Source organism: Wyeomyia smithii, chromosome 3, assembly GCF_029784165.1.
Source record: "Wyeomyia smithii strain HCP4-BCI-WySm-NY-G18 chromosome 3, ASM2978416v1, whole genome shotgun sequence".
NCBI lineage: Eukaryota > Metazoa > Arthropoda > Insecta > Diptera > Culicidae > Wyeomyia > Wyeomyia smithii.
In genome coordinates, this window is record NC_073696.1 from 101,773,315 (window position 1) to 101,795,398 (window position 22,084).

A 22,084-nucleotide genomic window follows, 5' to 3' on the forward strand; every position below is an offset into this window, starting at 1 on the left:
CTGTGCTTTTACCTAAAAGTACTTTGCCGCACATAAGGGCTGATTTGCGTCGAAAATACGCATATTTGGGTACTTTTATTTTTCTGTGTAGTACGTTACGTACTCTGATTGATTTATGTGTTAAGTGATGGCCATACACTACTCTACGTTATTAGAGTCCATCTATACATCACGTGAATCGTTTGAGAGGGTTGGTTATGATGACGGCAAAAATTCACGGCCTGTATGGCCTGTTCTAACTGCTAAGTGATTTATATCTGCTGGTTTCTCTCGCGGATGTACTTTGTAAACATCTGTAGTACACAACCGATATTACATGTGAAGATTTTTGGAAAATTCGCGTGTCCATCTTTCCCTACCTTAGTGTGTCCATCTTACCCGACCTGGCTGTAAATTTTTCAAACGATCGTAGCTCTTTATCGGAACATCGAAAATCTGCTGGATTTTCACTAGAAAACCGAGGAAAGCCTAATTAAACAGTTGACTATCGGGAACAAAGGACAACACATAAGTTTCACGAGTTTTCCACTATTTTTCGTTCACGAAAATATTCTTTGTTTTACTTACAAATTTGACAGTTTACTCAACCCAGGGGTTTTTTAGTTTAAATAAAAGCAATAGAGAATTTTTATTGTATCTTGAGCACTATTACGTCACTTAAAAAAAATGATCTCGAGATGAGCGTGTTTAATATTCCTCACAAGTAGTGCTCCATAAACAGTTTGCAGTTTTATTTCTAGTATCCTCATTTTAATAAAACTTTATGAAACTATTTTTTAAAATCTGTTTTCGTTTAATCGACCCGTTTGAAAAATATATAAAAGATTTATGCATCCCTTAGGTTTATTTTCTCATATTTTACTATTGTTTAATAAACCACTGATTAGTGCTAAAACTTTCCTCCGTTAGACCTAATATATTTGTTGTTGGAAATAATATTTTATACTCATACTTGTACAATGGAACGAAAATTTAATATCCTCCTAATTATGTTGCGTTATTAGAAAGCGGTACCTATTTTATTTTTTCTTTAATAACAACTAGACGGAAAAAAGGCATCCAAGTTTATTATCACGGAATAGAGTCTAACTGTAAATCAGCAGAAGCGCATACAATATCATCACTAATTATTTATAAAAAATACGCGAAAATGAATATGCTAAAAATAGGTACTATTGTTTGAACGGATTAAGCTTTGTATCGATCTGTGAAAAAATATAACAAGAGTAAAACGCAAAATATTATCGAACCAATGTTGACCATTTCGATGCTAATATGAGGATCTTTGTAGCTTTTTTTCTGGTCTAAACAATTTAAACAGACATTATTCAATGCGGAATGGACAATTTACCCACAGAGAACATACATTCATGTTCATATAAAGAAATTTGAAAATCGTGTGTAAAAATTTGAATCAAAATACGTTAATACACTAACGACATCTGTCTTGTGGTGCCCCAGTTGCACTGCATAAATATTGCTGTATCGATATTTTATCGATATCAGTGCTTGGTTTGTAAGCGACAAAAGCGCCACATAACGGGAGCATTACCACTTAGTGGTAAATGGCGGTTGCAAGTTTTTACACATCTTTTGAAAAAAAGATGAACGTCTGTTCTTTGTGATTTACCTAAGATGTGTCTAAAGGTTCGCCACCTACATGTGAGTTTTCTCGTTGAGACAATTCTTGCAAGGTGTCTGCCGGTAAAAAAATCATTGAAGGTAACTCATTTCTTAATAGATATTTTACACATTTTATCGGGTCGATACCAAGCTTTCGTTTTGTAATCTAATATCGTTTTCAGTAATTTTGTGCTAAAGACTCCAAAATGGAAGATAAATTGCTTTAAAGTTTTCTCCTAGAGTTGAAAATAAAAACCAATTGCTACGTTTTGAACGTGCTTTTCCAAGGAAAACAATTTTTTGTGCTTTCAAAATTCTCTCGCTGCTCTGTTTGGCTTAAAGGCGTTGATATCGTCAAGCGCAGAGTGGGACCTGTAGTTATGTTGTTTCTTCAAATCGTTTCTACAAAGTTTGTGGAATCTAACTGGTCGCGCACAATATCTTAACAATTGAATTTGTTATAATGGTTCGCTAAACAGTCGTTGATAAACTTACAAACACTGTATATGTACTCCTGGGGATGTCTGATATAGTGTTTTACGTGTTCCGACCGGTCGAAGCATACCATTCGAACATCGGTGCCACATTTTTGACGATAGACCGCAAACTTTTCAATGTCCTGAAAAATATTTTTTTAGAAATTCGTTCATTAGAAGACACTTACGACAGGTTTACTGTGTATGGTATAAGCCGATCTGTTTTAGAGTACAAGAAGAGCTGGGGCCATTCGTTACATTCATATTTCAAATTGTGGGAAGGGTTAGTTTGTACTTCGTATCCATCAGAATAAACAAGATTTCTCAAGTAATTAAAAGAATCCTGCAATTAAGAACTAATTCAGTATTGATAATTCTAATTGTAAAAAGAAATAACATACCTCGAAAGTCCATAAAAATATGATGGAGATTGCCATGAAGGCAGAAACTAACGCATTGCATCGTCTCTCTTTACCCAAAATGGCTGATATGGCACGAAACAGTCCAAGAATCCGGCGGTCACCCGGGGCAGAGTCAAAAATCATTCCACAAATTCGGACAGGCCTTTTCGAGCGTCGATTGGCCAGCGCAATGTGCTGATACAGGAAAGCTCCCCCATTTGAAAACACATGAAATATCAGCGGATGACTATCGAAATTCATGTCATAGATCAATTTCAGAATTTTCTCTCCTATTTGGACCATCGCCTTACGCTTCCAGAACAAATTATTCACTGGAGCTGTGTATCGGATGGTTATCAATCTAAAAACATAATCGATAAATATTTGTCATTTCGCAACTATTCACTACAATTGCACAAACCCTCGATCTTCGTAAATTTTGGAGTACTTCATAAGATATTTGTCTTGGCAACCGGCCCAACCGAGTAGCAAAACAATTGGAACGTTAGTTTCATTACATACGAAGACATAGTCAGATTCAGCTCCTGGAGCTTCTGTTTTAAAATTTGGCGAAGGGAATTTAATAAAATACTCCAGCGTATCGTCCATTGGAAATTCATCCACTCGGCTGTAGGTCGCTGACATTTTTCGCTCAAAAGTTGTACTTCCTTTAAGGATTTCAGCACGCAAAACACTGGAAACTTTTAATTATCACCAAGTATTTAATTAGCTTGCATTGGAAAGAAACAATTGCTAGAAAATATAGTTTTTTACTAGTTTGCTGGAGAAGCTTCAAGGAATTTTCTCCAGCAGAAGAAAATTGCGTGTGTCAGTCAATATTTGACAATCGGCTAACCCAATACCAATACATGGGGCCACACAACTGACTGATAGCAGCTGTTCCAGAGACAGTTTCCCCGGAAAAACAAATGCATAACAGTGGAAAACGCTAGCCGGTGGTGTGCACATGTGTGTTAAGCATGCGCATTCGTTTGTGCCGGTTTTTAGCGCGATACTCGTCAAGGAGCTGGGTGCTATAATATCAACCCGGTGGCATCGGCCTTGTTTCCTTAAGCTGCCGTGAAAGACAGTGGCGCTAGTCTCATCTATGTTTTTGAAGGTTTGTTCACACAGAAGTGTAAGCATGACGAACGAAACATAATATATGTTGTACAGAGTTATGCGCTCGAATCAATTCAATCAATCTTTTAAAAAAAGGTCAGCTTAGCTTTGTAAATGTTCAAAAGTAGCGTTGATATTTTATTTCATTTACACATACGTTGAGATGTTAATCATTAAATCATCGCGCGATGTCAGCTGCCTGCAAGAAACACCGCCGTTCGAAATCGGCAAGAATAAACGTTGTGTACATTCTATAATAATGCAACGCGTTCATTTTTTGTTTCATCAAGCAAAGCACTCGACGTTATGTGCAATAAATACATCACCCGAAAATAACACATAAACCCACTGCCGCTGAACACCGATTACTGTATGCACGTATGAACACTGCTTTTTTTCGTGTTTCGATGAATCAGCTGTCAAATTGCATGTAAAATTGATCCAGTGATCCAGCTAATGCTGGCTTCACTTATGTTGTACGTAAACGTCAGTGATTCCACCGGGTTGTACAATATTTGACACTGGTTATAGACAGGTACGCAACTGTTATGGCAGTTATTCTCTCGCAGATTGAATGGATGGTCGCTGGATGTAAAAACTTATTTGTGTAAAAAATGATTACAAGCTAGACTTTGATACGAAACAAATTTCCAGCCGGAATAAAATGCAGCATTGTACATCACCGTATCTGTTGAAGCGTCCCCCTAACGGTGGTGTGAATTCAGAGCTTTCGATGTTCAAGTAAAACAGTCTTGTTGTCATCTCGTAAAACAGTTTGTAATAAAATGTGCTTAGCTCCTATCAAACACGTGAAACTCTGAAAGGGCATTACCATCAACAGGTATTGCTGAGACACACGATTAGAAAATATTTCGTTCAAGTAAGTCTCATGAAACGAGCACAATTTCTCACATTTCTCTTTTGGTTCAGCCAAACCTGTCATTTCATGAAATTATCAAGCAGTATGAGGATTACCAACGAAAATTTGAATGCATAGGTAGGCCGTTTGGAGCACTGTCATGACAATCTTATACATATTTTGTAGTAGGTACATCTATGGATCATCTGGTCTGCCCCATAAAAAAAGAGATATTTTGTAGTTCCGAAATACAAGACGCATTTATTTTGTTAAAAATTCGTGTTATGTTTGTTAGTCTGAGGTATGCCTGTATATACCACCCAATTTACACCACAGAACATTTCTCTATTTTAATCCTCTGTTGTGTATCCAATGCTTGTCTACCTCCAAGTATTACAACAATGTTTCGATGTGCAGTTCACAGTATTGTGGAATAGAGATGAGGCTTGAAAAAATGAAATCAGAACGACATGGCCTGATTAACAAAGTTTCTCCAATTCACTCGGTTATTGGCTGCTGCTCTCCAATCCCTGGGACATCATGTACTACCCGCCTGATCTTGCAAACACCATATTCGCAGGGTATAGTTGTCCGGCATTCTTGCAATATTCTCTGTCCAACGTATCCGTCCAGATTTAGCCATCTTTTGAATACTGGGTTCGCCGTTGAGTTACGCTAGCTCATGGTTCATCTTCCGCCTCCATATTCCGTTCCCCTGCACGCCCACAAAGATCGTCCTTAGTACCCGCCGTTTGGAAACTGCAGGCACTCGCAGGTCTTCCTTCAGCGTTGTCCACGTTTCATGCCCATAGAGAACAACGGGCGTTAATGGGCGTTTTTGCAGGTTACACTTCGTACGTTTAGTCAGTTTGACCGCAACTGCTTGTGGAGCCCACAGTAGGCACGGCTACCGCTGATAATACGCCTCCGGATCTCACGGCTGGAATCATTGTACTCAGTTACCAGTGAGCCAAGATAGAGAAACTCGTCGACTACCTCGAACTTATCGCCGTCGATCGTATTGCTACTGTCTAGGCGTTGTCGGTCGGCTTCTGTTTCGCCGACTAGCAAATACTTCGCTTTAGACGTATTTATCCCGTTTTAATCTGATGTCTTGTTCTGCCACCGTCACAGTTGCTCTGTTGACAATGTCCATGTCATTCTCAAAGCAAACGAATTGACTGGATTTGTTGAAAAACGTACTCAGCGTGTCGATGTCCGCTCGATTTATTACACTCTCTAATAAATTATCGCGATCTCAAATAGCAGGCATGAGAGACCATCACTCCCGACCCGGACAATTCACCCGGTTCCGCACACAGCACTACGTCCCCGGAAAGCCGTTTTCGTCTATGATCATCCATAGCTCTTTTCGGTCAGTGTCATGCGCGGCTTTGAAGTCGGCGAATAAGGTATGCATGGGGGTGAGGATCTGTCGTACGGTAAAAATTTGGTCCGTCGTAGACCGTTCTTCCACGAAGCTGGCCTGATAACTTCCCACAAATCTGCTGGCTAGAGTCGGCGGAAATGATTTGGGAAAGCACTTTGTTGGCGGCATTAAGGACGATGATCTCGTTAGTTCCCATAGTCCAATATGTCGCCTTTCTTATAGATAGAGCAGATAACGCCATCCTTTCACTCTTCCGGTAGTTGTTCTGTATCGCAAATTCTTGCAGTCGGCCGGTGCAAACAGGTGGTAAGCCTTTTCGGGTCTATCTTTATAGGCTCCGCTCCAAGGCCATGCACCCCAGCCGATTCATTGTTTTTCAGCTGCTTGTTGTCAACCTTAACTTCGCCTATCGTTGGGGCTTACACGTCTTCTACGTTTGTAGCACCGATGTGATCGCTTTCTCCACCGCCATGGTTCTCAGCCTGGGCGCTATTCAGGTGTTCGTCGAAGTGCTGCTTCCACCTTTCGGTCACCTCACGATCGTCCGTCAGAATACCACCATCGTTTACCCGGCAAATTTCGGCTCGCGGCACAAAGCCTCTGCGGGATGCGTTGAGTTTCTGATAGAACTTTCGCGTTTCCTGAGAATGATGTAGCTGTTCCAGTTATACATGCTCCTCCCCTTCCTCTTCCTCCTCCTCCTTCTCCTCCTCCTCCTCCTCTTCCTCCTTATCCTCCTCCAGGCAGCGCTTTTTCTCCCGGAAGATTTGGGTTCGCTGCATCTTCTTCTGTCTATTGTAGTAACTTTCCTTTTTGCGCTGAATCTCTCCTCGTTTGGAGCGATCCGCCATCTTTTTTAATATTTCGCGGTGATCGGCACGAATCAAAAAAGCCTCCGTCTAGTGAATCTTCGCCAATTTTGGCCTTTTCTTTCTTGAACCGTTAGCCGATACTCATACATGAATATTTTCTTCCCTCGTATTGTCTCAACTGCATGAGTGTTCATATCATCTCTTTGAAGACACAGAAAAATACATTTTAATCAACCGCCTGCTTCACCAATACATTTGTTTTGGAATAACTCACTTTTACCGTGCACGCAATTTAGTTTTAGTCAGGATTCTCACCTTTAGGCATTTACAAAACGTTTCAAATCGTTTCGTATTTTTTACACAGTACCTCGCAGTAGCCATTTCAAGGTTGCGATTCAAACTAATAAATAAACTTACTTATAAACTTACTTATATATAAGAGACCTGTCAGTTGGAGACAAGAGTATTCAGAAATGCAGCTGCAATTCAGTTTGAGTTTAATATAAAGTAAAATGCAGGTAAGTTTAATTGGAATAATATTTTGTTTAATGTTTTCTCGTTCCAACACTATGTCTTTCTATACCTGACAAGTAGCACTGCACATCTTAGCCGACCGCGCAGTGTTCTCCTCATCCATGACCCCCCTACAGTCGTCGTCGAAACACTGGTTTCGTTGAGTTCGTCCAACATGTCTGATGATGTTCTCCGCTACGCTATTGATGGCTGTTTTGATAGTGTTCCAACAGCCCTCGCGAGGAGTTTCCTCCAGCTTGTCCTCTTCCGGCAGTGCAGCTTTGAGCGGATGCGGGTAGTTTTCGACGACGTTAGACTGCTTCAGTCGCGCGAGATCTAATAGGGGTGTTTGTCGGTGTTGTTTGCTGATGTTGAAGAACCGATCGTTGATCCTCATTCTGCATATTCGAGGGCTGATTGGCCACAACCCAATCACCCGTTTCCGCATCGCACCCATCACTATAAAAGCTGTTCTTAGCTCATGTGTGTTGCCGCAGTTTTGGTAGATTGTGTTCGCGCAGCGAACTGGTTTTGAGCATCTCACTCCAATTTACATCATCGCTGCTCTTTCCATTCACTACGCCAACGTATTATAATAATGTCCTTCACGAATAAATGAACGCACCGAAGGATATTTCATGACGCTTCTGGTATATTCTCCTGATAAATGGAACACGTGAGCGACTGCGCTGCAACAGAATCTAAGGCTAATGACATACTGAGGCGTCAAATGAAGCGAAGCAAAAAGCGTCGCAAAAGCGTCAGAACTACTTCTTCGAACGTCTATATGAAACGCTCGAACCGGTCATACTGGAGCGGCAAAGACGCGTCGGAAGAGGCGGCGAAACAGAACGAGTAGTGTTTTGACGCGCGTATATGTACGCGGTAATACCATATTCAGACTAAATCTTTTGTCGCCAGGTGCTTTATATTTGCTGTTTTGGTTTGGTAATTGGAAAAAGCAAATAAATACATTTTCGTTTAGAAAATGTTAAAATGTTCAGAAGAGGGTTGTGTAGTAAATCCATGTTCAGACTAAACCTGATATCGCCAGCTACTTAATATTTGCTTTATTTTGGTCTTAAATCTTAAAAAAGAAAAAATTAGGATAGAAAATACTATCGGGAAAATTGTTCAGGTCGTCGGGAAAATAGCACTGATATTATTGATTGATATTGTTGAGTTTTGATTTGAATGGCCAGAAATCTAGCATGCTAAACTTCTTTGGTCGCGAAAATGCAAGCCGCTGAGTAACTAGCTGTGCTCTCATTGGTTATTCAAATCCTAACAGATATTATAAACTAGTTGAACGTTGCTCGGGGTCAACGGGTTTAAAATTTAGGATAATTTCTTATTTTTTTTACTACGTCTGTAGCGCAACTCACTTCAGTAATATTATTTTATTTCATAAAAAAATCTCTGTTTACTAAAAACGTAATTTACCGTGCTTGAAGAAGCAAAAAAATCTTCATTGGACGAATTCATATTTCCTTTAAACAAAACCGCTATTGGAATCTAGGAATATGACAACACAACCCATTTGCGACGCTCGCTCCAGTATGTCATAGGAAGCTTCACCCAACGCTTCTGTTTATTCCGCTTCTCAAACGCTCAACGCTTCGCTTCATTTGACGCCTCAGTATGTCAGTAGCCTAATTCATTCTACCGCATGGAGGAAGATGATAAAGGAGACGAGAACTTTCTGCGCTGCTACTTGTGGTAGACGACTCTGAGTACATAACTTTATATTAATACATAAACTGGGACAACCCTATCGTATCACCATACTATCGATTACCATATTTGTCACTAACACCAATACATGGAGACACGAGCAAGAGATCGATGTTTGATCATCACACAGTTAGTCTTATGGCGACCCTCGTGCTTGGCTACCACAAATATTGGCGACGAGGAGAAAATAGTAAAAACAGTAAAATCGCGTGGAAAATCGGGAAGTTACAGTTTCGATTAGCTCTTAGAGGTAAACCAAAGTAAATTATTAATACCGTTGGGAAAGAAATTGGCGTCGACAGTGGAATTAGTGATTGAAGTGGAAATCAAGAAAAACTGGCAGGTTGGCCAGTTGATACAATGCTTCTACAGCAAAGTGAAAGAAAAAATTTATGAATAATTAAAATCGGCATAGAATCAGTGATCCTTTGTTGAAAATAATAAAATAAAACGTGGTTAAACCGTGGATTAAAGCAAAGCGGCCACCATTTTGTTTCTCTCTGAATAGAAGAAAAGTAGACGCGGTGTGCTAGAACGAGACAGCTAGCAAGCCGAAAATTTCTGGTCTGCAGTGCGGGAGTAGATACAGTTATCTTGTAAAAGTGTGTGTGTAGAATTGCAAGAAAATATTTATTTCATTGTTCGAGCGAAACGACTGAAAGTGTGTGGGTGTGAAAACAAAAGATGAAACATGATGTTATGCCTCAAGTTCAATACGGTTGTATGGCGATGCCGAATAAATCCCTGCTGAAATGTGAAATAACCGATTGAATTATGGGTCATTTATATGTATACCGATTTAATTACGGTAGGAAAGGACTATATTCGACATAAACAAACCGATTCAATTACGGTTGCGAGGAGGATTACCGATTGAATAACGATTAGCCGAATGTGATTGAAAAGGAAATGTTTTGTGCGTATAAGTTTACCGATTAAATTACGGTTCCTCAAATGCGATTCGTTAGCCGATTCAATTACGGGCAGAGAAATTAGTTACCGATTAAATTACGGTTCGACGAGCATTCCAATTGTTATTTTAGTGATAAGAGGCATACGATGTCCTAAAAAGTGTTTTGCTCAGTATTTTTGTTTTTTTTTTCTCTCTCTCTTACTTACAAATGAATTGTAAAGTATATCGACGGCTAGAAATATAAAGTACGATGGAAGGCGACGAAGAAAATGATGCCAATCGTCAGGCCATACAACAAAACTTTCAGTTCTTCAGCCCCGCTTCGTACAACTTGCCGCACTTCAAATACAAACATCTGCCAGCATCAGAAATCCGCAGTGCCTGGAGTATGTGGATAAGATGGTTTGAAAGTGTAATGGCGGCTGCAAACGTCTATAACGGAGAAAGAAGGAAGATGCAACTTTTGGCAATGGGTGGTCTGGAGCTGCAATGTGCGTATTTCGGATTACCTGGTATCAGTGATGATGCTGCTGACCCAGAGATGGACCCATATGAAACTGCAAAAGAGAAGCTGAATCAACATTTCTCACCCAAATATCACGACAGCTTTGTGCGGTTTTTGTTTTGGTCTCTAGCCCCAGAAGAAAGCGAGTCAATCGAGAAGTTTTCTTTACGGGTGCAGCAAAAGGCTGAGAAAATTTGTTTTGGAAAGACCGAAACTGAAAGCCGGCACATTGCCATAATTGACAAAATTGTACAATTCACCTCGGACGATCTCAGACAGAAATTGTTAGAGAAGGAAACGCTGACGCTTGATGAGACCACAAAAATTGTGAATGCTCATCAGTCGGTTAGGTACCAATCAGCCAGGATGAAAAATAAAGGAGTCGAGACTTCAGTAAATCGCGTCAACTATCACCTCAACCATCGCAACGACTACAGCACCGGACACCGCACCAGTCAAACAGAGCGGAAATCACAATGCCAGCGCTGCGGGTACGACTTACATCGTCCAGGACAACGATGCCCGGCAGTAAACGAGACCTGTAAGCGTTGTGGAAAAGTAGGTCACTTCCGTATGGCCTATCTTCGGGATCGGTGAGTACTTTTCATAATTATTTGTGCTATTGTTTCCTAACTATTTTAAAAAAAAGGGTGCAATGGGAAGAGAGCGTCATCAAAACTTTCCGGCAAATGAGCGTGATCCTATGTCTAAACGTCCCAGAAATGTATATAACGTTAATGATGATCTTACGGGAGACGATCGTAAGGAAAATTTTCCAGTTTACAACGTAGGGGACAATGATGATGAAATGATTAAATGTTCTATTGGCGGAGTAGAAGTTGTCATGTTAATTGATTCCGGCTCTAAGTACAACCTCATAGACGACACAACTTGGGAGTTAATGAAGATGAGGGACGTAAGAATAATTAATAAGAGAACTGACAATGACAAACGGTTTCTGGCTTAAGGACGAATTCCCTTGAAACTCGTAACTGCATTTGATGTAGAATTGCAAATTGTTGATAGCGATCAGGTATTGAAAACGATCACTTCCTTTTATGTGATCGAGAAGGGGCAGCAGCCATTACTCGGAAAGATTACTGCCCAAAAGTTAGGAATATTACAGATCTTCCAAATTCAAATTCCATGGCGGTGCGGCGTATTGACAGTGCGGACAAAAGCTTTCCCAAAATGAAAGGAATTAAATTGAGCCTTCCAATTGACAGAAGTGTACCCCCTGTGATCCAACCCTTGCGCCGCTGTCCTATACCACTACTGGATAAGGTTAAGTCGAAAATCGAAGAACTACTAGAAATGGACATAATTGAAAAAGTATCAAAACCGACATCCTGGGTGTCGCCACTCGTTCCAATCATAAAGGAGACTGGAGATTTGCGCTTATGCATAGACATGCGAAGGGCCAACCAAGCCATCCAGAGGCTTAATCACCCGTTACCGGTGTTTGATGATCTGTGTAGCTCCTAGCTAGCTCAGAGAATTCACCACAGGGTCGTTTTATGCTGTCTGTTCGCTTCACCCATACACTCTCAATTGTACCTACCGCGTGGGAGTTATGTTCGATGTAAGCAGACGATTTTTTTTTTTAAAGGGGGATTTGCTAGTAGCTTAAGTATTCATGATAAATATTAGTAAATAATGAGTATGTGTGTCCAATCACAAATGGTGACTTCTCAACACTGTTAGAAATTTGTAATTTTAATTGTTAGGATTTGTTTGCTTTCGCAATTAGGACTTATCATTCGTAGGGATTTAAACCTACTTGTCAGAAAAAGGGGAAGTAAACTTACAACTAACTTAATTGCTAACTTATTGGCTATAAAGAGAGCTTATCGTAGCAATTGAGGATTGCAACGATTTTTGTCGAAAATTGTTAATAATTTTATTTGACATAGCTTCTAATGGTTCAACACCAGTAAGTCTATGTAATTCGAATGTACCAAACCAAGGAGGACGCTTCAAAATCATTTTCAGTTGTTGAACAGCAACTTGACCAGATCGGTACAGCATAAAGCATTGCTGGTCTAAAAATTTGTTTGTGAATCAAAAGTTTGTTCTTTAAACAAAGTTTAGAATTCCTGTTAATGAGAGGATATAAACATCTCGTATATTTGATGCACTTGGCTTGTATACTCTCAATGTGCTCTTTGAAAATAAGTTTTTTATCATAAATTAGTCCCAAGTACTTAACCTTGTCGGACCAACTTAAAATAACCCCATTCATCTTGACAACGTGATTATTGTTTGGCTTGAGGAAAGAAGCCCTAGGCTTATGCGGAAAAATTATCATTTGAGTTTTAGAAGCATTGGGAGAGATTTTCCACTTTTGCAAGTAGGAAGAAAAAATATCTAAACTTTTCTGCAATCGACTGCATATGACACGAAGACTTTTTCCTTTTACGGAAATGCTTGTGTCATCGCAGAACAATGACTTTGTGCATGCTGGAGGCAAATCAGGAAGATCTGAAGTGAATATGTTGTACAGGACTGGACCCAAGACTGAACCTTGAGGTACACCTGCTCTGACAGGAAATCTATCAGATTTTGAATTCTGATAGACAACCTGCAGAGTTCGATCAGTAAGATAATTTTTTAAAATTTTGATTAGGAAAATTGGAAAATTAAAAGTTTGCAATTTCGCAATCAAACCTTTATGCCAAACACTGTCGAATGCTTTTTCTATATCTAAAAGAGCAGCTCCAGTGGAATAACCTTCAGATTTGTTAGCTCGTATCATATTAGAAACTCTGAGCAATTGATGAGTTGTGGAATGCCCATGGCGAAATCCAAACTGTTCATTTGCAAAAATTGAATTTTCGTTGATGTGTGACATCATTCTGTTAAGAATAATTCTCTCAAACAGTTTACTTATTGAAAAAAGCAAACTGATTGGTCGATAACTTGAAACTTCAGCTGGGTTCTTATCCGGTTTTAAAATGGGAGTAATTTTTGCATTTTTCCATAATTTGGGAAAATATGCAATTTTGAAGCAGCAATTGAAAATTTTCACTAAAAATCCCATTGTGCTCTCAGGGAGATGTTTGATTAGTATATTAAAGATTCCATCGTCACCAGGTGCTTTCATATTTTTGAAATTTTTAATAATTGATTTAATCTCATTCAAGTTAGTTTCAATTATTTCTGCAGGTAAAAAGTTCTGGGAAGAAATTAAATCAAATTGACGTGTGACTTCATTTTCAATTGGACTCACAAAATTCAAATTTGAGTTATGAACACTCTCAAACTGCTGAGCAAGTCTTTGAGCCTTTTGTTCATTGGATACAAGAAAACGTTCACCATCTTTTAAAACTGGAATAGGCTTTGAAGGTTTCTTAAGAATCTTCGACAGCTTCCAAAATGGTTTTGATATGGTTTCAATTTCTCAACTTTAGTCTCAAAATTTTGATTTCTCAGAAGAGTAAATCTATGTTTAATCTCTTTCTGTAAATCTTTATAAATAGTTTTAAAAACAGGGTCACGAGAACGTTGGTATTGACGTCTGCGGACATTTTTCAAACGAATTAGAAGTTGAAGATTTTCGTCAATTATTGATGAATCAAATTTCACTTGAGCCTTTGGAACAGAATAATTCCTGGCATCAACAATTGCACATTTTAATGCTTCCAAAGCGGAATCAATATTCACTTCGTTTTGCAAATCAAGCTCATTATTGAAATTTCTCTCAATATGAGTTTTGTATCTTTCCCAATTAGCCTTGTTATAATTAAAAACAGAGCTCATAGGGTTTAAAACTGATTCATGTGATAAAGAAAAAGTTATTGGAAGATGGTCAGAATCAAAGTCAGCATGTGTGATCAAATCACTACATACATGACTTTGATCTGTTAGCACCAAATCAATTGTTGAAGGGTTTCTTACAGAAGAAAAGCATGTAGGACTATTCGGAGACAAAATAGAATAGTATCCTGAAGAACAATCATTGAATAAAATTTTGCCATTGGAATTACTTTGAGAATTATTCCATGAACGATGTTTAACGTTAAAATCGCCGATTATGAAAAATTTCGAACGATTTGTGGTGAGTTTTTGTAAATCACCTTTAAAATAATTTTTGAGCTCGCGTGTGCATTGAAATGGTAAATATGCTGCGGCAATAAATAAAATCCCAAGTTCAGTTTGAACTTCAATTCCCAAAGTTTCAATAACTTTCGTCTCAAGATGGGGAAGAGCACGATGTTTGATTCGGCGATGAATAACAATTGCAACTCCACCGCCGGAACCCTGAATCCTATCATATCTATGAACCACGTGATTGGGATCATATTTTAATTTTATGTTAGGTTTCAAAAATGTTTCAGTAATAATTGCAATATGCACATTATTTACTGTTAAAAAATTAAAACGCTCATTCTCATTGGCCTTCAATGAGCGAGCATTCCAATTTAATATTTTAATTGTTTTATTTAAAATCATTGCTAAATTTTAAATTAGAAACAATTTTAATAGTAAAATTTGTGCCTATTTGAATGGCTTCAAACATTGATTTTGCCTGCAACATGGCGTTCATAAGATCGAACATTGCCTGTTACAAAAAAAAGAAAGTTTACCTGCCGTAAGCCCCAGGCAGTTGACATTAGAAAAAATATTTTCGGCAGCAATATTAGCTGGAGCAATAGGTGTACAATTATTTTCTAGCGTGTTTTGCTTACCCATATTAACGGTCATTTTCGAACTACCAACACTAGGCGGTATAATGTTCGAACTACCTGTAACCTGTGCATAAGTTAAACGGGTATGCAAAGGAGTAGGTAAACTATGCGTCACTGGTACATGTGTCCTTTTTGTGAGAAGAGTCTCCACAATTAAGACATTTTTGGTCCATGTTACAGAATTTGGAACCATGGCCATAACGTTGGCAAGTACGGCATTGGGTGATATGCTTTTCACCTCCGCCATACTTCCTATAAATTTCCCACTTTACACGCACATTATACAAAGCATGTGCTTTTTCAAAAAATTTTAAGTTGTTAACCTCATTGCGGTTAAAATGAATTAAATAATTAACAAGGGAAATTCCAGTTCTCTGACTGTTTTCGCCTCGTGATTTTTGTTTCATTATAATTACTTGGGTAGGGGCTATGCCAAGTAACTCTGTTAAAGTAAGTTTGATCTCATCAACGGTTTGATCGTTGGTGAGACCTTTCAAGACAACCTTGAACGGCTTGGCGTTCTTGGTGTCATATGTAAAAAATTAGTACATCTTGTCAGTTAAATACTGAACAAGACGATCACGACCCTTTACTGAGTCGGCTAATAAGCGACATTCACCTCTACGGCCAATTTGATAGGTAACTTTAACGTCAGAAACAAACGTTGAAAGTTCCTTTTTGAATATATTAAATTCAGAAGAAATAGTTACCACAATAGGTGGAACTTTCTCCTTTTTTAAAAATTTTATATTTTGTATAGTTTCATTATTGGTAACTTCCATTTCACCAGCTTCATGCTCAAGCAAAATATCAAAAGGATTGTCACTACAGACACTCGAAGTGTCAGAAAGAGATGCCTCTCTTTTCCTCCCCGCAGCGATGCGAGGTTTCTTTTTCCGTCCAGCCATTTCAGGTGATACGAAAAAAGTTAAAACAAATGTTAAATTCAAAAGTAGGTAGTCTTGAGAAAGACTGATGGGAAATAACTTTCAGGTAGTCTTTAAAAGACACACTGACAAAACACAAACTTTGAAGCTATAGGCAGTCAAAGACCAGTCCACAAGCAACCGAAAAAACGTCTGATCTGTAGGACAGTTCAAGACGCACTCATGTAAGCAGACGATGTTTATAGCGAAAGTGTGCCACTCTAGGGTTAACAACGTCGCAATAGGAAAAATGGCTCAAAGACTGCACTAGTCTCAATCTCCGCTCGGACGACCAAAAGGCGAGGACTGTAAGCTCCCTTCTGAGCTCGGTTACCGCGGATCAAGATTGTGGCTAAACACACGCAATGGATAGTAACTTCTGGTATATATAAAAAGCCATCAGTTCCTATCCTAATACAAAGTTTATTTTCCCTAATCTGGACTAACATGTAACAATTAAACAAAATAAGGGGATGGTACTTGCGCTTTACTCCTGCCGATGTTGGTGTCCGGTTCCGCTTATACTTATATTTGCTGCTGGTCGTCTCGTCCGTGCCGACTCGAACACCCCGGTATCTCTATACACCTGGGCCGCATTAGTCGACAACAGTAATGGGGTTGATGATTACTGCTGCCGATGGATGCTGATGACACGGCTTGATTGCTCTGCTAGCTACCGATGTGATTCTTCCTTTTACGATCGCCAACGCAGGCGTGCTGGCCCAAGGACAAAACAAACACCTTCCTACCCGGTGGAAACCGCTTCCAAAAATTGTTGGCTGGTGTAACTTACCGCCGGTGGTGTAGTTGTGGTCTGGCTACCAATAATCCAAAATGGCGAATTTGCCTCATCAGACCTCTCAAAAACCCGGGCGTTTTACAATGGCGATCCTTCTCGCTGTGCCGCGTCGACTTGAACGTTGAACCTGTCCTGGCCAGACCAACCTCTCCGGGTATTTGTTGAGAGCTATGAAAAAAGGCCCACAGTGGACCTAACAGGCGCGTTAGTACATAATTAAGTTTAGTACACCCCCATGCTGTCCTTGCAAGACCACCCCCTTTAATACTAATTAATAATGAACAATAGAATATACCTTTTTACCCGATGGCTTCAATCTCTCCGTCTTTCGACACTATGCCTACGTAATTCTCCTCTCTATTGCCTAATTTCACCAAAATCACAATTGGACAAATTATCATTACTTCACTTTACTATTAACAACAAACTTACATCAGAAATGACTTTTAACTTTTTCTTCTAACTTTACTTTCTCACTTTAACTTCTAACCTCTAACTGCTATACCTATCCCTCGCATGTGCTTTGGCTATCTCACTCCTTTCCCGAGTCCACTAAACACATGCACGCACTTCTATTCCTTGTGGTGGTTGAAGATCAAGAGACCGGACTGGTGCCCAAGTCGAGCCTTATAAGCCCCTAACTCGGGCTTGGAAACTAGAATCTCCGACTTTGGCCGAGTTCTGACGTTTCTTTTGCTTCCTTTTTCTTGGCAACCCTTTTCTTATAACATCATCTGCGAACAACCGAATACGTACATCGACGATGTTTTGGAGTCCGTTCACAAATTATTACCAATACAGATAAGAGTGCATGGATGTGGTTCTGACGTTTCTCTCTGAGTGTACTTCAGTTTGGTAAAGCTCCACATCCCCCAGTTTGGTAAAGGTTGGAGAGAACGGTACACTGGGGCAAATGAGCTATGTGGTGGAGCCACGTGCAATACTTTTGGAACCAACCGGTTACATCTGATTGCCAAATTTGGAAACGCGAAATTCTTCACATCTTTAGACATCAAGCAAGCTTTTCACCAGGTGGAGATAACAGAAGACAGCCGTGATGTTACAACTTTCATAACCAATTGGGGTTTATACCGGTACCAGCGTTGCCAGGTCATTTTTTTAAAAATCTGGAAAAGGCAAAATAAAAATCTGGAAAAAATCTGGCAGTCATTTCGTGGAGTGAAAGGATAATTTTTCGGATAAAAGTCTTGGGGTACGTAAAATTTTAGGTGACAAAATTGCAAAATTTCGCGCCAAAATTGAAGTGATGACCTTTTTGCGGAACAGAGAAAATAAAATCTGGATCTTCCATGAAAAATCTGGATAATTGGACATTAAAGCTGTTTACCTGGATACATGTTCAAAAATCTGGATAATCCAGCTAAATCTGGATACCTGGCAACGCTGACCGGTACAAAAGATTACTATTTGGAGTGAGCTGTGCGCCGGAGCTTTTTCAAAACCTGATGGAAAGCATTTTGATTGGCTGTCGCAACACTGTCGTGTTCATTGACGATATACTCAACTTTGGCGAAACGGAAGAGGACCATGACTCCGCAGTGAAACAGACACTTAGTGTGCTGCGAGGATACGGTATTTTACTGAATGACCATAAATGCAAATTTAAGCAGCGAGAGGTAATTTTTCTGGGCCACAACTTGTCAGCTGATGGAATATCTGCGAGTGAAGATAAAGTTAAATCGGTTGTGGCTTGTAGAGCACCACGAACGAAGGAAGAACTAAGAAGCTTTTTGGGGTTGGTCACATACGTATCTAGGTAAGAATTTCCGTTGGTTTAGGTTTAATTCTTTGGATATTTGGACAATTTAATTTATTTATATCTAGGTTCATTCCTAATTTGACAACCGTTAACGACCCTTTGAGGCAATTTTTGGAGCAAGACGTTACGTTTGAATGGCTCCCTGAACACCAACAATCATTTGACAAAATAAAAGCTCTTGTAGGGCCCGCAGGTAGTACGGGCTATTACAATCCCAAAGATCGAACTTTGCTGATAACCGATGCATCAGGTGTAGGTCTTGGAGCCGTTCTTATACAGTTCAATAACAACCGGCCACGTATGATGAGCTATGCTTCTGAGAGCCTCACGGACTTTGAGAAAACGTATCCTCCTATTGAGAAGGGAGCTCTGGGCATCGTATGGGCCGTAGAGCGCTTCAAACATTATTTGTTGGGTATCACTTTTGAGTTGGAGACTGACCACCGCCCCCTAGAAACATTGTTTTCGATTTCATCTAGGCCTACCGCTCGCATCGAACGCTGGTTGTTGAGAATACAAGCTTTCAAGTTCAAAGTGGTTTACCGCAAAGGAACAGCAAATCTAGCTGACTACTTGTCAAGACTGGCAGCTCACGTGGAAGATCGTGGTTGGAGTGAAGAATCAGAAGTCTTCATACGACGCGTTGTTGCTGAATTTTTATCTACTCTCTCTTTACCGGAAGTCTGCAATGAATATGATACAGGAACAGAGTGTATGATTCGTGCGGTTCAAGGATCAGCAGCAATTGATATATCTGCAGTCATCACAGCCACAGCGTCTGATCCAGAGCTTCAAAAACTCATAAGGTGTATTACGAACAATAGCTGGAATCAGGAAGATTTGAAAGAGTATTCGGCTTTCCGCCTGGAACTTTCTCACATTAACAATCTTGTTATGCGCGGGACGAAACTCGTAATTCCGTAAGTTTGCGCTCTCGAATGTGCCAACTAGCTCACGAGGGACACCCTGGACAGTCAATGATGAAAAGACGGCTCCGGGACAAATGTTGGTGGCCAGAAATAGATAAAGATTCTGTAAAGACATGTGAAACATGCGAAGGGTGTCAGTTGGTGCAAATAGCGAACCCTCCGGAGCCCATGACGCGCCGTATTCTCCCAGAAAAACCGTGGATTGACATAGCGATAGATTTTCTGGGACCTATGCCGTCATCAGAATATATACTAGTCGTCATTGACTATTATAGCCGGTACATGGAAATCGAAATCATGCAACGAATAACGGCACGGGAGACTGTAAAGCGTTTGAAGAAGATTTTCAGGACATGGGGTCCGCCTAGAACGATAACTTTAGACAACGCGAAGCAGTTCGTATCAACGGAATTCGATGAATACTGCAGGGAAGCTAGAATACATCTCAATCATACGTCACCTTATTGGCCACAGGCCAATGGAGAGGTCGAAAGACAAAATCGGTCACTTCTCAAGAGGATGAATATAGCTCATGCCCTCTACAATGATTGGAAAGCGGAACTTGATAGTTTTCTAGAGCTTTATAATAACACTCCGCATACTATAACTGGGAAAGCACCTAGCGAGCTCCTTCAGGGCAGGAAATCACGATCCAAGCTACCTCAAATGGACGACCTGGAAACAACTCCGCCAAGCTCTGATTTTCGAGATCGGGATTTCGAGAAAAAGATGCTACAGAAAGACCGAGAAGATTCCAGGCGTAAAGCAAAACCAAGTGATATAGAGGAGGGAGATGTCGTTCTAATGAAAAATCTGCTTCCAACGAACAAACTGTCAACCAACTTCTTGAAAGAGAAGTTTACTGTGCTGAACATAAATGGATCAAACGTAACCGTGCAATCTCACCATAATGGAAGGAAGTATGATCGCAACACAGCCCATCTGAAAAAGTTACCCTTGTCATCTGACGACAGCACCGACGTGCCATCCTTCCAACCGGAAATAGAATCACGGCCAGAGCAGGAAGCTGGACCCGAGGTGATCTTCGGATCCGGAGCGGAACTGGACACTTCACACTCTTCTGCTCTAGGAGTAGACGAGTCTGCCGTACGACGATCGCGGCGTACCATTAAGCCCAAACGTCCGTTCAGCCCATCAGAATAAGTATACATTATATATACGTAACACTATTTCCTTAAAAAACTTATTGTGCTTAATAATATCTCAAATATATTTAAATTTGTAAAAAGAGGGGATGTGGTAGACGACTCTGAGTACATAACTGTATTTATACGAACTGGGACAACCCTATCGTATCACCATACTATCGATTACCATATTTGTCACTAATACCAATACATGGAGACACGAGCAAGAGATCGATGTTTGATCATCACACAGTTAGTCTTATGGTGACCTTCGTGCTTGGCTACCACATAACTGAATCAGTATAAAAACCGCGCTTCTGCGCAAGCTAGTTCATAGTGTATTTTGAATCCTTAGGGCATCCTTAACAGTGCGCTACTATTTAAGTTGTTATGGCGACTGTGTACAGCGCGGCTATTTTACGCACTCACCCGTTTTCACACCGGTCGTTGCTATCGTCTCTGTTTGACGTTTCGTTCAGCATAAGCCTTTAGCAGCGCTGTTACCGGGCTGCCAAATTTGAGAGCACGATGCTTCCCGGAGGCCCGGCTACTATTTCTCTAGCGCGTTTAGCAGCGACCGGTACGGTATGAAGTGATGATAGAGCGCTACCAAACGGGGTATAGAAGCGCACTGTTAGGGATGCCCTTACAGAGTGTATTTCCAATCGAGTGCTTATTTCGAAGTTGTAACGAAGTGTCCTTAATTAAAAGTTAAAGTAAATGATCTCAGTGCTTTATCGTTAATCCGCAAGTATTTGTTTGTGTCCGCTAGAGGTGCGCATTGGACCTTAGTGTGGTGGCTCATTTTCTTTGTGTTTAAACAGCATTCGCGCTGTCTCCTGAGCCAATTATCTTTTCGTGTGTTCGCCGTACGTGTGATTTTCGCGTCTTTCGCTTGCTTCGTTTTCGTTTTGTACTGTGCTACAGTACGAAAGCATCATGCCAGCTGCGCTGATTGTTTAGTTCTCAGTCGGCAGCTATTCTGATAGCAGTTTTTAGAGGCACCGCTCGCCTACGTGTTGACGAAGGCGTCAACAGATGGCATGACCATCCCGGAACGCACCTCCTGCAGTGCTACGACGTCGAACCTGCGGGATTTCAATACTTCGGAGGGCACTCGTGTGCTCCCTTGAAAATTAAAAGATTGGCAGTTCCACTTCCCGCGTTTCCAATCGTTAGTACGCGTGGGTCTGAGTGTTTTACGTTGGCAACTTGCAAGACCCACACACCAATCCTCTGTCTCGCCGGAGAACCATCGTGCACAGCATTGCTTAGAGTCCCACATTGGCACAAGGGCGGTAATCAGCTGCCCCTAACCTGGAGTACAGACGCCGTTTTGAGCCGCTCCTAACATGGCAGACAGACGCTCGGAAACTCACAAGAGTCCCCCTTCCTTGTCAGTATACAACCAAGTTCTCACCGGGGTTAGTTACCAGATCTTCCCTTGGTTGCTCGTATCCCAGCTG

General features: G+C 40.4%; 2 protein-coding genes and 1 long non-coding RNA gene across 3 annotated transcripts; 1 reads left to right on the forward strand and 2 right to left on the reverse strand.

Moving 5' to 3' along the window:
- Positions 1-646: 646 nt before the first annotated feature.
- LOC129727780 (transmembrane protein 53-B) lies at positions 647-3,404 on the reverse strand. The gene is made up of 4 exons (XM_055685954.1): positions 2,922-3,404; positions 2,501-2,861; positions 2,299-2,442; positions 647-2,242 (listed from the first exon to the last, which is right to left on the reverse strand). Exons 1-4 carry the CDS (start codon positions 3,143-3,145, stop codon positions 2,066-2,068), a joined length of 906 nt encoding a protein of 301 aa, XP_055541929.1. The 5' UTR covers positions 3,146-3,404; the 3' UTR covers positions 647-2,065.
- A 13,412-nt stretch (positions 3,405-16,816) lies between these two features.
- On the reverse strand, positions 16,817-17,328 carry LOC129732923 (uncharacterized). The gene is made up of 3 exons (XR_008729389.1): positions 17,194-17,328; positions 17,057-17,125; positions 16,817-16,954 (listed from the first exon to the last, which is right to left on the reverse strand). It is a non-coding gene; the product is annotated as an uncharacterized LOC129732923 (long non-coding RNA).
- Positions 17,329-19,638: 2,310 nt separating this feature from the next.
- LOC129728448 (uncharacterized) lies at positions 19,639-20,634 on the forward strand. Its single transcript, XM_055686892.1, has one exon. It carries the CDS (start codon positions 19,639-19,641, stop codon positions 20,632-20,634), a length of 996 nt encoding a protein of 331 aa, XP_055542867.1.
- The last annotated feature ends 1,450 nt before the right edge of the window (positions 20,635-22,084 follow it).

Excerpts from the sequence above, each read along its gene's own strand:
- LOC129727780 (XM_055685954.1), bottom strand. The coding sequence starts at position 3,145 with ATGTCAGCGACCTACAGCCGAGTGGATGAATTTCCAATGGACGATACG. Across the intron at positions 2,862-2,921 it reads AAAATTTACGAAGATCGAGG|ATTGATAACCATCCGATACA; the intron begins GTTTGTGCAATT and ends TTATGTTTTTAG. Across the intron at positions 2,443-2,500 it reads TATTTTTATGGACTTTCGAG|GATTCTTTTAATTACTTGAG; the intron begins GTATGTTATTTC and ends TCTTAATTGCAG.
- LOC129728448 (XM_055686892.1), top strand. The coding sequence starts at position 19,639 with ATGACGCGCCGTATTCTCCCAGAAAAACCGTGGATTGACATAGCGATA.